Here is a 16658-nt window from a genome sequence, read left to right as displayed (position 1 = left end):
ACCTACAAGCCTGGATCAGTCAATGGGAAAGCTGATGCTTTATCTCGAATGGGTGTGAGTGATGAAGATCGAGTGAAACCCGTTGGATTGATAATTCCCTCAGACAAGATCATTGGAACAATTCTGTACCCAGAGTTTGAGAACAAATTGGTGAATGCCTATTCAGAAGACGAGAAGAAGAACTGGATAAAGGAAGGAAGTGAAAGGGAATTGAAAGATGGGAAACTTTATTTTGAGAAAAGATTATTTGTGCCCAGTGAGGAGTTACAGAAGCTGGTTATACAACATTTTCATGATGGATTGATGGCTGGCCACAAGGGAATTAAAAAGATCCTGGAGTTGATTCAAAGAGAGTTCTGGTGGCCGGCAATGGATGCTCTGGTGGGACAATATGTGGCTACTTGTGAGCAATGTGTCAAGGGAAAACCTTTGCAACAGGCTCCTCAGGGGTTACTGCTTCCGATTCCCCCAGCTCCTTATCCGTGGCATACCATTTCCATGGATTTTATAGTTGACCTTCCTTCTAGTCAAGGGTACAATACCATTTGGGTAGTGGTAGATCATTTTTCTAAGATGAGTCATTTTGTGCCACTGAAATCTGTTCCAAACGCTACTCAGTTATCAGCTTTATTTACCCAGCACGTAGTGAAGGCTCATGGTATTCCCAAGGTGGTGATCTAAGATCGAGACCCTCAATTTGTGTCTCATTTCTGGAGATCTTTTCTGAGGAGATTAAATGTAGACTCCCGTTTGTCTACCAGTTTCCACCCGGAGACGGATGGACAAACGGAGAGGGTTAATCAAGAATTGGAGCAATACTTGCGTTTGTTCTTGATGGATCAGGAAGGGGAGTGGCCAAATTTAATTTGGGCAGCTGAATTTGCTTATAACAACGCTGAGCACTCCTCTACAGGTTTTCCCCCTTTTATTTGAATTCAGGTAGACATCCAAACACTTTGGTGGGGAAGCAGGAGAGTGATTCGCCAGCGGTAGAATCAGTGATCCAAGGTCTACATAAGGCTTGTCAAGTTGCAGCCAACAATTTAGTTAAGGCAAAGATTTCTTACAAGAAACAGGCAGACAAAAAGAGACGTCCAAATCCACTTTATGTACAGGGGGACTTGGTCTGGATATCAACTCGAAATTTTCGCTTGAAGGGAAACCGAAAATTTCAGCCTAGATACATGGGTCCTTTTTGTGTAGAGAAAATGGTGAATCCAGTCAGTGTCAAGGTCAGACTCCCTCCCAAATTAAGGCTGCATTCAGTGTTTCATGTTTCTCTGGTCAAAAGAAGTCCAACAGAGTTGATGTCCAAGGGTTCACCAGTCCCAATTAACCTTCAGTCAGAAGAAGAGTTTGAGGTAAAACGAATCTTAGATTCCAAGATCAAGAGTGGCAAGTTGTTCTATTTAGTGGATTGGAAGGGATTTGGTCCCGAGGAAAGATCTTGGGAACCTAAGACTAATTTACATGCTCCTAGATTGATCAAGGAATTTCATCGTAGCTACCCACATAAGCCACATGAGGTTGAGGGGGGGGGGGTTTGGTGGGAGGTACTGTCAGGGATGGTCAGTCTAGTTCTAGGACCCGCCCCGTAAAGAGAAGAGGTCTCCGTTACCTGTGTTCCAGAAGGCGTAGGGCCATCTCTATCAGGCAATTGACCTTGCTGCTGCCAAGATTTGTCCGCTCTCAGATCGCGGACTCTCAAGATGGCTGCCATTGAGGTGCTGAGGTTGGTGGTCTAGTGTTTCGGACAATTTTCACTTCGCGGTTGCTTGGCTCGCGCTCACCCTCTGTGTGGCGCACTTCAACCGTCAATTTTGAGGAGAGCAGTCCGTTTTCGTATTTGTGGTCCGACTCGTCTGCCAACCTAATTTAGCTTTTAGTCCTTCGGAGTTTTCTCTTGCGTTCCACTCCATGAAGAAGGGAAATATTCACAGAAGTTCCAGCAGCTTATTCACAGAAGTTCCAGCAGCTTATTCACAGAAGTTCCAGCAGCTTCATTTCGAGACAACGTCCAAGTTCTGGTGAGAAGTATCTGTAGGGTTCTTGTGAACCGAGAAGGTTCGTATAGTTACCCATCTGAGGACAGACCCCTTTACTAAAGAAGGTACATATTTTCCTGACAAGAATTAGTCTTGGATAATCAGCCTGACATCGAGAACTGTTTCTTTGTAGTATAAGGTTCCAGAGGTGAAAGGAACAGAACTTTATTTTCATGTATGTATAGTTATGTGTATATATATATATATAGATATAAGGGTACTTACCAACCAAGGCATAATGGACAACTGAAATAATATAGAACTCTTCCAAGAAAAGGAATTCATTCATTCATCAATAGTAGGAGCGTGAAGACAACTTCCTCTTTCTAAATCATATGAGAGAGGCTTCGCTACTGTGATACAGGTAACAGGGAGATCAGGTAGTTTTAGGCTCACATAAGAGGCTCTACAGACATTGTAACATCTACCATTAATATTTTGCAGGAGACAACTCTAGTCATATGCCAATAGCAAAGTAGAACTGCGAACACCAATGCAAGAAAGCATAGAGAGTGGCTAGGCACTGAAAACAGACAGGTACTTCAGAGAGAGGTTAAAAAGACGTAATATTAGATTTGTTTAAGAGTGTTGCTTAATTTGTCCCCTTGGGTTTTCAGGTCTCACAAGAGTTTCCAGAACAGAACCAGATCAAGAGACCCAGAGAAGCGAAGCAGTGCAGTCTCTCTTTTTCTCATCCAACTCCCCTTTCCCCCTCTCTGCTCCTAGCGAATACCTTTAAGCTGTTCGCGGAAGCGGGGTAGGGGATTGAGGAACTGTCATCTGCTCCTGTGGAACTTTCCAGTTACTGTTGAGGTACTTGACACTGCCAAACCTCTGGGGACTGTGAACTCTGCACACACTGTACCTATTTGGGAACAGTATATACAGAGCCACTTTCTCACATTCACGTTTGAAGTTGACATCTTTTTAGATGATGCATTTTAGCACAATTTGCTTGCTTTCTGACATGCGATAGTGTACTCAGAAAGTGTTTTGCTTGTATATGTCTTTCTTCATAGGCACATTATCATACATCGCACATTTTGTCCAAGTACACTGCCCTTGCATATTGTTGTCTGTTTGGAGACAGCTCTGAATTGCTAGAATCAACAATGACAGCGAATCTGATCTCAGCACAATAGGAAAGGGTCCAGATTTAATTATATAAACAGCCCTATGCCTTTGTTTGGCCGAGGGGCATTTCTATGGATTGTCCTGGTTGCCCCATGCCTGAATTCCAGCTGAGCTGTATCATTTCACTAGCCTGTGATGGCTCTACACCAGACTTGCTTCTGGATGAAACACACACACAGATAAATGGGGAGTAAGACCACTCTGAGGTATCTAACAGAAATGCCACTCTAGTGTATGCTACTCCACTGTACACCACTCCATTCTATGCTATTCCATTGGACAACACTCCACTGTATGTCACTACATTCGATTATATTCCACTCTACCCCATTCCAGTGTACGGCACTACTGGGAACGCTAATCTACTATATGCTACTCAACTATATGCTACTGCATTATGCGCTATCCTACATTACAGTATGCAATTCCACTTTATGTTTTTCTACTGTATGCCACTGTCCTCTACAGCAGTCTACTGTACTCTATTCAATAGTGAGCAACTCTAATCTCTGCTTCTCCTCTCTATGCAAATCCAGTGTACGCCACTCTACTCTACCCCACTACAATCTCCATCGTATGCCCCTCCATGCACTGCTAATTACCTCAAATATTACATCTCTATGACTTCATTGATGACATCCCTACAACATCTGAAATTATATAGTTGATGACAAGGCTTTGCATGGCAGGGGTGCAAGTTATAGTTACCATTCACTATCACTACCCTGCACCCCTATATTCTTTTGATTTTTTAATGTGCTCAAGACATGGGACTAAATGCCCAAGTCCTGTCATGGCTGCCACAAAATTACTCTTGTGTTGCAGCCATCAATTGGAGCCATCGCTCCCGCAGGAATACATTTCTGCAGGAGCGAGGAGGGCCAAGAGAAAAAGCCCTGTATATCAATCAGAATGCCCTATTTTTTGTGGGCTTGTAAGACTACTGCAAGGGTCTCTTGAAACCAAACATCAAGATATACAAATATTTTTGTATGTTAATTTCTCCTAAACTAATAAACAGATTTATGCAAAATCACAAAAAGCATGTTTTCTGGACCAAGATCTAGTTTCCTGCCACATTTGGTGAAATTCTGTTCAGCCATTTATGCAGTAGACCTTTTCAAAAAGAATCTATGGAAAGAGCGTGGGGAATTTGTGTTTTGGGGTCCCTCCCTTTTTCTTGTCTCCTCAATGCTTGACAGATCACCATGAAACTTTCCATGAATAAATTAGGTGAAAAAGTGCACTTTTTTGGTAAATTTTTGTGATGATTCGTGAAGCAATGCCAAAGATATTAGCAAACCAACAAAGGCATGTCCTATGGAAATGCATACCTAACTATAACTACACAGGAGCACCCACCACCTGGTGATATATATCGCCAAGAGAAAATTGGTATCAAAGATCTCCTTTTCTGCATATGATACTGATCACCTCTCATATATTAAAACTTGAAATTCTCTTCGCAATTCTGAGAAAAGATACAAGCACTGCTAAAAAAAGCTTCAAACAGTGTACACCCTAGAAGCATTCGTCAACCAGGGTGAGAACCCAATGATGAAGCATGTCACCTACTAGGTAGGTGAGTGAGGGGTCTTTTAAAACACCCTGCGGGTTCCAGGGTCCCTATCATGAACACCTAAAGGGACAAAAGGAAGAAGACAGGAGCAACCATAACATTGATAGCTGGCTGATCCGTTCTACATTTGATTTGTATCAAACAAGTTTAGTATTCCATGAACCCATTTTAGCATTTCTGCCTTCCTCTGAATATTGAAGCACCCATCTTTAGAAATTTGCCCCAGTGATAATCCTCCTTCAGTTATGTCTCAATATATAATTATAATTTCATAAAATACATTGTAAACCATTGTTAAAATAGTAAATTCCACATCAAAATTAATTCGACAATTATTATCAGCAAAATCATAGACATAAAAAGACACAAATATAGAGCAGCCAATTCATAAAGCAGTATACCATGATTGACCTAGTTGGAGGATTATGAAGCAATATAATTATAATTTAATTGCATACATTGTAAACCTTTGTTAAATGTAATTCCACATTCAGTTTAAGTTGCCAGTATCAGCAAAATCATAAAGAAAAAAACACATAACTGTAGAGCAATCAATTAGAAAGCCAGTATGCCACGATTTACATCATTGGATCAGGCGCTTCAAATAGTTACTGCAAGATATTACATAAATTAATTTTTTGCAAATTCTAATGGGAAACATTATTCCCATGCACCAAAGGCTTCATTCCTGTGTTAGTGTGTTTCAATAAACTTGCTGGTTATTCATTCCTTCCTGTTGCTAGTCCAGTCCTAAATCCCATCAGCTAACATGTAGGTGGCCCAACATAAATGAAGGGATCTAACAAATCTTAAAGGGCCAATGAAATAATCTAGGTCACTAAAGGGACCTTAAAAATATTCCTAGTGCACCCCAGTGGTCTTCAAGTGGCTCTCATCCCATCATTCAGCCTACCATATAGGTATGTGGTAGTATATGTCTCCACCGATACTTGATGAGAGTTAGCTATATTCACTGGGCAAGTGCCCCAATTATTATATATATGTGCTGGGGTAGTGCTCGCTTTATACCATATCGCCAGTGCTCACCACACTGACATCTTAAGCAACTGCTCCTAAGGAGCTAATCACCCAAATGGCCACTAAATGATTTTTAACAAGGAGGAGCAGAATGTCAATTTGTCAATTGGAGAGGCAATAAACCTAATCAGGTGGCATGTATAGGAAATGAGAGGCAAAGTAATCACAGACTTTTAAGGGGGTATTGGAAATTGGATAATAAACTGCCTCCCAGTTTCTTAAAATCCTTCCCTCATAGAGATGTTATGTATGTGTCATTCTTACTGTGCAGCAGTTTCGCTCCTTCATATTTTGATAATATCAGGAATGGCGAACCAATTTTTGAGGATTTTATTTTTGTTTGTTTGGAATCAATGGGAGCTATGTAATTCTAAAGTCATGATATTCTCTTATTTTGCTACACCTATCTGAAGAGCCTCAGGTGAAACCAGTCTTGGGTTGCTTGTGTTCCATTTCAGGGAAGGCCTGGCCAGGCAGTTAGGGCTAGAAGTTAGGGCTAGACTGTTCCTCCTGGAGCTATGTCAAGACTGATCTGCATATGCCTGTCCAAACTTAGGTGGCATAGTGTGCAAAATAGCAATGGACTTGGATGTGGACACAAGTAAGTACCAGAGGCTGAAAATGATTCATGTAGTCCCCCATCCCTTTTTGGTATGCTTCAGTGCGATGCTCTAAGTGCCTTGGGTATGCCCAGAAGTGAGCCCTATGCTCACTTTGCCAGTGGAGCTGGGCTATACCCAACCGCAAAAACACAATCAGGACAAAACCGCTCTTAGGTTATTTGTTTTCCAGTTCAGGGAGGACCCGTTCTGACAGTTTGGGCGGGACTGTCCCTATTGTAGCAAAGTCAAGAATGATTTGCATATGTCGCTCCAAACTGAGGTGGCATGGTGAGCAAAATAATGATGCACTGAGATGTGACCTTAGTAATTAGCAGTGACAGAAATCGATTCAAGCATTCCACCCATCATGTTTTGTATACTTCTGTATGACACTTTAATCCTGAGGTGGATACCAAGACAAGGATACTGTGCTCTCTTTACCACTGTAACCAAGCCATACCTGAATGCGGAGCCTGGATCAGGGCAAAAACAGTCTCAGCTCTAGTTCAGGAGTGGACCTAGCCTGGCAATTTGTGTTGTACTGTTACTGTTGGAGTCATAACAAGAATGATCTACACATGGCTGGGTCCAAACTGAGGTGGCATGTTGTGCAAGATATTTATACATTGAGATGTGGCCCAAGTAACTATCAGTGACTGAGATTGATTCAAGCAGCCCACCTATCAAGTTTTTGAATACTCCAGTGCAAAGCCCTAACTGTAAAGGGTATGCCCAGATGTAAGTCCTGTTATCATTTTGCCAGTGGAGCAAAGCTACACCAGACTGAAAGTAATAATCAGCTTTAAAAAGGTCTTGGATTGCTAGAGGTCCATTTCAGTGAGGACATGGCTATTAATTCGGACTGGACTGTTTGTTTTAAATCAGGGTCAAGACTTATTTGCATATGGCTGGCTTCAAATTGAGGTGACTTTGTGGGCAAAATAACAATAGATGCGACCCAGGTAACAACTAGTGGCTGAGATTGATACACAAATTTCCCCCATCTCTTTTTTGTATTCTTCAATGCAATGCCCCAAGTCTGATGGGTATGCCTAGATGTGAATTCCTTGCTCACTTTACCACTGGTGCAAAGCTACATCTGACTGAAGAGTTCTAATCAGGTGAATCCTGCCTTGAGTTATTTCTGTTCTGGGTTACGGAGGACCTGGCCTGGCAGTTTGGGCTGGACCAACTAATTTGCTTAAAGCTGGGTCGAAACTGAGGTGGCGTGATGTGTAAATTAATGGTGGACTATGATGCAGCCCTAGTACTTACCAGTGGCTGAGATTATTTCATGCATTCTACCCATCACTTTTTTGTATACTTCTGTGTTGGTAAAAAGTGCACAAATGTATGTTTTGGTTGACATAGAAGTGATCTCAGATGTGTCCTCTGCTCTGAATCACTATTAGTAGCAATAACTATTTGCTTCTTCCTATACAAAAATGCCACAGGGCTCTCTTGCTCAAATTACCTTCTACCCATTTTTTGTGGTACTAAATGCACACTTTGGTATTTCAATCATGGGGGAAAGGTTCCATTTGTAATTCTGAATGGACGTTCACTCTTGAAAGAGGAGTGCATTGGCAAAAGGCAATTACATCATCTACATGTGGACATGACCCCTAGCATATGAGCCAGTCCTCATTGCGTGTGTGTGTGTGTGTGTACAGAGTAACAAAGCTTTGAAAACATCTAAAGTAAAACAACAAGCATTTTGGTTTTATAAACCTAGTAACATGGCAAACTGAGACAACCAAAAGCCCCTTTCACTGAAGATAATCTACCCATATCAAAGATGTAGAGAAGATAGCAGAAACACAGATGCTGAATCTGTGAAACACGTCAGCTGAAAAAAGATGAAGAAGGAAGCAAAAAATAGAAAGACATAAATCAAAAAGTATTTGCTACAAACTAGGCAGGAACAAAACCATGGTGCCCTTTTCCAGTAAATAACCAAAACACAGCCAATATCATGGATCTTCAAGATCATTTAAAGACTTACATTGTCAAGGAAAAACACAGAGTTGACAGGAATAAGCAGGAGAATCTTATAGAACCTTGAAACATTAAGGGGATTACAGACTCATGGAAAGTGGGTGAATAGTTTGGAATCAAAATCCTTCATTGATTCTACAGACATCCTTCACACTACCCTCTAAAAAAACATTCCTAGATAACAGTGACTGGAACAGTCCAAGAGCTTTGTTGCAACCGGAGTAGGAGGCACCACAAATAAACCAACTGTGTCCTGCCCCCTTCTCATTAAATTATCTTGCTTTTATTCTTTCCCTATTTCACTAGTGATTGCCAACATTTAGGGTCAGGTTCTGAGTCTGGCAGAACTGCTAGTCCTTCACAGATGTGAGGAATATCTCATCTGTCTAATATATAAATTGACTAAAGTGCCCCTATCATAAATTATAAGGATATTGAAATGCATCATAGAGTTCCATGACCATATATAGAGGAATAAGGCCAAAATCCAAGCTGCTTTATAAGATCATGGAACTCCAAGATGATTTACAATATCCTTAAAATGTACAGCAGGGGTACTTTATTCCATTTAATACAAGGCCATACCATCATCCTTTCCACAAAACACTTAAATCCTTGGATATGTTTCTTGTAAAATATATACAATGTCTCTAAACATGAAGAATACAATTAGAATCGCTACTGCAAAACTAAACACATCCAAAAACAGTGTGAGAGATACTAGAATCGGTTTAATACAAGTCACATTTCAAAAAATGCTGTAGATCCAGATGTGTTAAAGCTCAAATACATTTAATCTTTTCTATAACAACCTAAATGGCGGGACAATAAACATGTTGTAATATATCTCTCCTTTCTGCTTATCACAATTCATCTAGAAAAGTAGGCCATCGTCATCTTGCTGAGCAGGGCTTCCTTCTCTTTTGTAAAGTGCCCCTTTCTTTGCGGCCCCATTTCCAGGCGTTGTCTTTTTTGGTGAGAGACCTTAGGAGCTCGGCAATGGTCACCAGATTTGGGATAAATCAGCCACAGTACTTGACAATTTCCAGGAAACGGCACACTTCAGACACTGCTGCTGGCGTTGGCGCGTGCTTGATGGTGTGGGACTTGTCGGGATCTACTTGGACTCCTTGGTTAAAGACGTACCAAGAAACTCAATCAAGTTTTGGAAGAAAGCACTTTTCCTTATGAGGGGTGACGCCATGTTCAGACAGCCATCTCAGGGCTGTTAGGAGGTGACGGTGATGCTCCTCAGCTGTCACAGAAAGAATTAAGATATCATCTCTGTCATTTATGTAATTCTGTATCAATGTAACCCTTAGTGTTTTGAGAACGTGGTGATGTACCGGCTCTCTTCTGAGAGTAGTAGCTGATGGTACCCGGCAATGAGGTCCAACGTGGAGAACCATCTTGATTTGTTCAGATCTACAAGTATGTCATCCATTGTCAGCATTTTGTGACACTTGTGACTTATGTCTTGGTTGGGAAGGCGTATGTCTATGGAGAGCCATATCTTGCCTGGCGGTTGAGGTTTCTAAGCAATGACCACGGGGGACATCCACGGCATTGGGCTGGAGACTCTTTTGATCACCGCTTAGCTCTTGAGTTTGCTTATGTTTGAATAGTGGACTCATTGGAAAGGCATGTATTGGTGTTGAGGTGCTATCAGATTTGATGGACTTGTCGGTGTGTAGCTTGATCGACAGGGCCTTCAGGCACCCGGGTACTTTGAACAGATCTGAAAACTGATTTAGGAGCTTGTCTCTCTTGAAGGACTGTCACATTGCGTGGTAGTGACACTAGCCGTAGGTCTTCTGCCATGTGGTTCCCAAGCAGTGTTTTGACTTCTCTGTCAACAACATGGAATGTAGTCATAATTTCTTGCTCTTCCGACCCTATTCTAATGGTCATTCATCCTTTCAGCGGTAGCTGTGTCTGGCTGCCATACGTTAAGATTTTGATGTTTGTTGGCGATATTGGTGGTTTTGGCTGCAGGTGCCTGTGTTGTTCGATGTCCCTCACGTTCACTGATGCACCGGTGTCAATGAGGGGTTTTATGCTGGACCCTGCAATCTCAAGTATGCATGTAGGCTGAGGTTGTCTGGTTCATTTGAGGTCACTTGTGAACGAAATTAGAAACGCTTCCTCCTCATCGTCCGGTGAGGAGTCTTCTAGCCCGAATTGGTTAAGGGTTGGTGGCTTTGAAGCGCCTTGTGACTCCGAGTTGTCTAGGGATAATTGACATATTGCCCTTATTGGTGCTTGTCTTCCTCATGCCCTTCTCCCTCTGGGTCCCCCTCTGCAGGCAACAGCAAAGTGATTTGGTATGCCACACTTCGAGCATGTCCATTCTTGCATCAGGCATTCTTTAAGGGGGTGCTTGTTTCATCCACAATTTCACAGTGGAATCTGGACTGGGGGGTTCTTGGTATTCTGGGTCTGTCTGTTTTGCCCTGTTTGTGCATGGCATTGACGTGATTTATCTTTCCCGAGGAGGTTCTTTCTGGTTGTTGTGGGATTGCTATGTGCATTTCCCAGGTTGTGAGGTCAGGGGACCTGGCCAGAATGAGGATGTCGTCCAGGGTGATGCTGGGCTGCCTCAGGATGGGACCTATCAGAATTTTGTTTGGGCAGCCCTGAATGATTTGAACTCTTACTCCCTTGGGTTGGTCATCTGCTGTGCAGGTGCAGGCCAACTCACGCAGGCATGCATAGAATGTGTCTATGGATTACCCCTTGCATTGGCGGATTTGGGGTAGCTTGAAATGCTCAAATTTGGCGTTCAACTGCGTGCAAAAAGTGCATTGAGCACCCTCACAGCTGCATCATCGGTCTGCAAGTTTTCAAACAATTTGCATATCTCCTCACCCATGTAGTGCAGCAGGAATGACTGTTTTATGGTACCATCAGTCTCTCATGGGGATAAAAAAAGTACTCTAGCCTCCCAACCCACAGCTTCTAGCAAGGCGAAGCAGTGGCCGGGTCAGCGATTTCACTGAACGGTGGTAGCACGCCAACCAGCACATGCAAGCTGGCCATGAGTTATCCCTGGAGAAGACTCAGCATTGTTGGCGTTATCGACCATGGCTGTGGGACCCTGTGAGTATGACAAAGGAGCAGGCCTCAAGGGGAAGAGTAATTTTCTTTCTTACTTGACCAATACTTGTCTGCTGGTGTTAGGTGAAAGCCTCTTACCTCTGCAAATGCTTGTTGGTGCCTCTTTGGTGTCCACTCGCAGCAGACTTGGAGTAGCCTTTGTTATTCTGGGACCATTCCGGTTACCGTGGCGGTGACTGTCTTGGGAGAGGAGCCTCATGGTGGCTTGAGGAGCGGAGCGCTCGGAGTGAACTGCTCAGGCCTGCAGTGGCCACGGGCAGAGTAAGGCTGCGCTGGGGAAATGACTCACACTTTCCCTGATGTGCTTCATTCAGCATTCATGAGTTCATTCTCCCTCGTACAGCAGAGTTTTTCTGATGCTCTCATGAGACGGGCCGGTCAGAAATTGAAGCAGCGTTTGGCAGCCAGCCTGAATTGGCGTTATGAGGTGATCGCAGTGACCCACCTGAGTGGCGTCAGATGAGCAGGAATAATAGGTGGATCCAACCCTTGTTGCTAGTGTGACAGGCCCCTGCGCTAGTCAGGCAGGGACCAGTAGAGCGGCTAACACATGCACATGCACATTAAAGACCCATCAAAGCCACTCAGTGGCTGGTGTGGGCTGTAAAAGACCATGTGCGGTCTTCACCCATTAATTTTATAGTCTCTTGCCATGCCTGGCCAAAGAATGCACATAGTGTAGTTCTGGGGCATCACACCACTACTGGGGCAAAGCTATGATCATCACAGGTATTGTTTTCAGTTTTGAAACCTCTGCCTTAATTATGCTCTGTGACCTGTATTTCTGCTCAGCTACTGGTTCTAGTAGCAAGCATTGTGAAGTCAAGACTCAACTGAAATATGATATTATTTTTAAGTGGCTGAATCATTTGTTCATTATAGACTGAGGGGCATATTTACAAGCCCCTATCATCATGAGAACGTCACTTTTTATGATGTTCCTTTGGCGATAGGGGCTCCGCCTAATTTATAAGGCAGCGTTAAGCCACTTAACATGGCCTAACACTGCCTTGTAAATAAGGACCCCTTTCACACTATGCTTAGCGTGAAAGGGGAGGGCAATGGGTGTTGCAGTGGGCGTTCCCATGCAACACATATTAATCCTGACGCTGCCCCCTATTTACAAGGGAGCCGTAAAGAGGAGGCAGTGCCAGAATTTGGACCAGGGAAAACCTGGTCTTACCCTGGCACAACGAGGAGAAATGTTTCATTTCTTCTCATTTTTGCTGTTTTCATGTGTGCTGCATTGTGCAGCACACATGAAAACAGCAAAAGGCCAATCATTATTTATGTACAGGAACGTCCCCCTTCCTGCACATAAACATTCATTTTTTTTAAATGCAGTTTAGCAATTTCTATGTGTGCTGCATTAAGCAGCACACATGGAAGTTAATAAACAGCATTTCGAGAGTGTTTATGTGCAGGAAGGGGGACCTTCCTGTACATAAACAATCTTCCCCGTCACGCAGACAAGGGTGCCTGCTTTGGTGCTAGGCTGCTAAGTGTAGCACCAGCTCAGTGGAAAATGCAGGGCTGCATCATATTCCTGTAAATATGGTGCAGCCCTGCGTTTCTGAAGTGGAAGAGTGAGGCGTTAAGGCAGAAAGACTAAAGCCTCCCTCTGCCACTTCCCTTGGAAATATACCCTCTGTGTATTACTATTCACCTGTAATAAGGAAGTTAGAGAGGGCTTGCAAACATGGATGGCAGGCTCCCATGTATTATACACACATTATAGCCTATGTCACTTGTAATAAGGTGGACGGAATATCTGTCACTTTTGTGATGGAGTAAACCATCCGCCAGTCTCTAAATCAAGATCTAAAACTGACAACATCCTCCTTCATCACATGAAAAATACTTCCTTCTGCCTTATTTAGGGTCACTTGAACAGCTTTTGCAAATACAACTCCGCCTCTGATGTCTGCAGACTTCATCCTACAACAGGGCTGGCTCTTGGGCGGTGCGACCGGTGCCATGGCACAAGGTGCTGACTTGGGGTGGGGACGCCATGTTTGCAAGTATACCATCATTTTAAAAGCACCTACAGCTGCGTTCCTTGGTTCCAGAAATGTTCAGGCATCAATAAAAATGTCAATATGACTCTGGTGATTAATGTTCTTCCTAGAGAGAGAGAGACCGGAGTTTTGTCTAGGGGAAGTTTTGACTCATCGTAGAGCAGCGAGTTAATATGCCTGCTGATAAGAATATATACAGTGCAGATAACATATAATGTAAATAGGTCAGTGGTTTACTGCTTTTGTCACAGTCATCCTTTTTTTACTTGAAGTTTAGAAGTTAAGATCCTAATATAGATCAGTGAGCTGTTAACTGTCATCAAAGAACTGCTTGCAAACTGCAAGATGCAGATTACAGTCAGCTATTAACTGCCATCAAAGAACTGCTTGCAAACTGCAAGATGTAGATTAGAGCTATATGCTTTTTTGCCTTGTATTTCATTATCCTAATCTTGCGAAAAGGGTTTATTTGGGTAGAAATGAATTCTTATTGTTAAAAAGAACACCTAACAATGGTGTTACAATTTAAATTTTAAATTAGTGCTTTTCCAGACCAAGGATTCTTAAACTATACAGCCTACCACTAAGGATGACATGTGACTCCTGCACCTTGTAGACCTCTGTCTTATGTAACGTTTCCTATACACTGATTACACACGTATAATTGTCTCTGTGCAATATGTGTGTGATGTAAAGTGTTCTGACACCTTACACAGGATGAGTGGTGCTATAAAACTAAATGTATCTCAGATAGTGTGTGATTCTGGAGACATAAGGGGTACTGTTAAATGGTGGTAGTGAGGCAATGCATGGGTGAAGTGGCCTTAGGGGGCTGCTAACAAACATTGTCGCACAGGGCACCACCAGTGCCAATCAATCTACAGAAAATGAAACCTAGGTACACACAAGGAACAAAAGCACCGGCTGCAGGCTGAATAGAGAAACCTCATTGCAAATCATATTTGAAAGGTCAAAGCCTTGTCTTCAATAAAAGGTTTCCTTCTACACAAAAAAGACTTTCTTCACTGAAGGCAAGAACATCACCTTACTTCATCCCTGACAAACAACTGGCACCACCATCAAACAAAGGGAGCATAACTAGCCTCCTAACAAGTAGTGAGAAACACCTCAGGCATTCCCAGAAGCAACGACGTTGCAGGCTAGACACACAAATAGTGAAAAAATGTCAACACTGATGACTCTTCCCCTGCTCCCCTGCAGATGCTTGGACCTCACTTCCAACCATACTTCACCTGCTGTCTTACCACAAAATATACAAGAAATTTCCAAAAGTGTTCACTTTCATGTCTGATTTCAAGGGCTGCTGTCGTGATGTGCTAGTGCTCTGTTATATACGTTCTCTACACAGACTCGTAAAGCAAGGTCTTGGAAGGACAGTACAAATACCATGAATAGGAAATTCTGCTAAACCTTATTGGTAATGATGAGTATTATATTTGTTTGAGTTGATGCAGTGAAAAAGAGCGAGAGAGAGATATGAAAAGAGGGGTTGAAGGTGAAACAAGAATGAGGTTATACAAAGAGAGGGAGACGCTAGAGTCAGTGAAACAGCAAGAGGAAGGAAGAGAATAAGAGAGACAAAGAGGAAGGGTGTAAGAGAGGGGACGGTTGATACGGAAAGAGAACTAGTGAAATAAAGAGAAAGGGAGAGAGCCTGAAGATAGATATGGCAAGAGAGCGAGAGGGAGTAACCTCACCTGCTCAGTCTGTGTCCTGCTGCGAAGGTCAGCGTGTACGACAGGGTAACCGTTTTAGAAAATGGTTCCCGCTTCGCGTTGCTGACTTGAGTCATGGCGTCTCAACGGGACCCCTTCTCGCAGAGTGTGAACGTCAGGCAATGAACGTCTGAAAAGGACTACTGTGCCCTGCATCCGAGGGTCTGACTTATACTGTTTCTTCTTGTGACCATTACATCATGGACGCTCTTCAAATGACCGGGCTATGGAGCCAAATTATCCTCGCGCTTCACATTACTTCGGACTATGGTGCCAAGTGATCCTTATTTTACACGGACACGGGATGAATATTTTTAGGAGTGAAATATTCTCTGCATTTTGAGAACAAACATACTTAGATGAAAATCGAGTGTTGTCGATAACTGTAATGTCGTTTATGCATCTCCAAACGTCAGTTGCAAAGCACTGTTCAGAAATAAATAGTTAGTATTGCATGTCTAAATAAAGACATTTTGTGCACCAATATATAAATTATAGGACATGGAGAATAGAAGAGCGTTGTGCACGACTGTCTATTTGTCCAAAGATGGAACTGCGAGTGCGCGAGTGAGAGCAGAGCGCGTAGCCCACTCTCATACCATTTAAGGTCAGTGATGTACTGCTGTCAAGGGCATGCAAGGCTGAATGGAACGGAAACACCCCCAACAAGGTGCACAATACAGTGAAAGCACTACAGAAGTTTGAGTAAAGCCTACTGACTTATCTATGAATGCCCACTAATTTTATGAGCCCGACCCCAGATCAGCACCTATCTTTTCAGAGTCTTTTCTGCGCCAGGCTTCCGGTGCACAATTACTGGGCTGCGCAGAACTATAGGCTCAATCATGCAGAACGCACATGTACTTACAGACGTGTGCACAAGTGTTCTCTTGTAACCAGCTCAGGGTTCCTTGCCTCAACTGTGCATCAGCAGCCTTTTCTTGAACACTGGCAAACACGCTCAGTCAAATTACAGTGAAATACCATGATTGAGACCAAGGTAGCGAACCCACCCAGAGTAAAGTCCCAAAACCGGATGATCAAAGTGAAAAATCCTGATGGACTTAATAGTTAAAAAAGTTTTGCAACATAAGTACAAATAGTTAAGTATCGATTACTACATTTAGGGCCTGATTGAGATCTTGGCGGTCCAACTGCTAGCCCACCACCTTGGCAGTTCCGGAAACATTGTTAAACTGATGGCTGTCCGTCTGCCCTATCTAGATATATACGCAATAGAAAGAAGACCGCTGTGGCGGCGGTCTTCTGTGCTGGCAAACCGCCCACCCTTGCAGTGTCCTGTCGGCAGAGTTCGGGGGGGGGGGGGGCTGTTCCTGGAGCGGGGGGTAGGTATGTTAATTATTTTCTTTAAGTACATCACATATATGTTG

The 16658-nt window shown here is 43.0% G+C and overlaps 1 protein-coding gene across 1 annotated transcript in view; it reads right to left on the bottom strand.

Moving 5' to 3' along the window:
* Positions 1-15467, bottom strand: part of LOC146856971 (6-pyruvoyl tetrahydrobiopterin synthase-like) — a 178173-nt gene extending 162706 nt beyond the window's left edge. Inside the window, exon 1 of the mRNA XM_085646786.1 lies at positions 15250-15467. Coding sequence (XP_085502912.1) covers positions 15250-15344 — 95 coding nt within the window. The 5' untranslated portion in view covers positions 15345-15467. The remainder of the gene's footprint in view (positions 1-15249) is intronic.
* Between the last annotated feature and the right edge of the window lie 1191 nt (positions 15468-16658).

This window comes from Triturus cristatus, chromosome 3_2, assembly GCF_964204655.1.
Source record: "Triturus cristatus chromosome 3_2, aTriCri1.1, whole genome shotgun sequence".
Classification (NCBI taxonomy): Eukaryota; Metazoa; Chordata; class Amphibia; order Caudata; family Salamandridae; genus Triturus; species Triturus cristatus.
The sequence above is the reverse complement of the archived record's forward strand: the minus strand, read 5'-3'. Positions and strand labels throughout refer to the sequence as shown.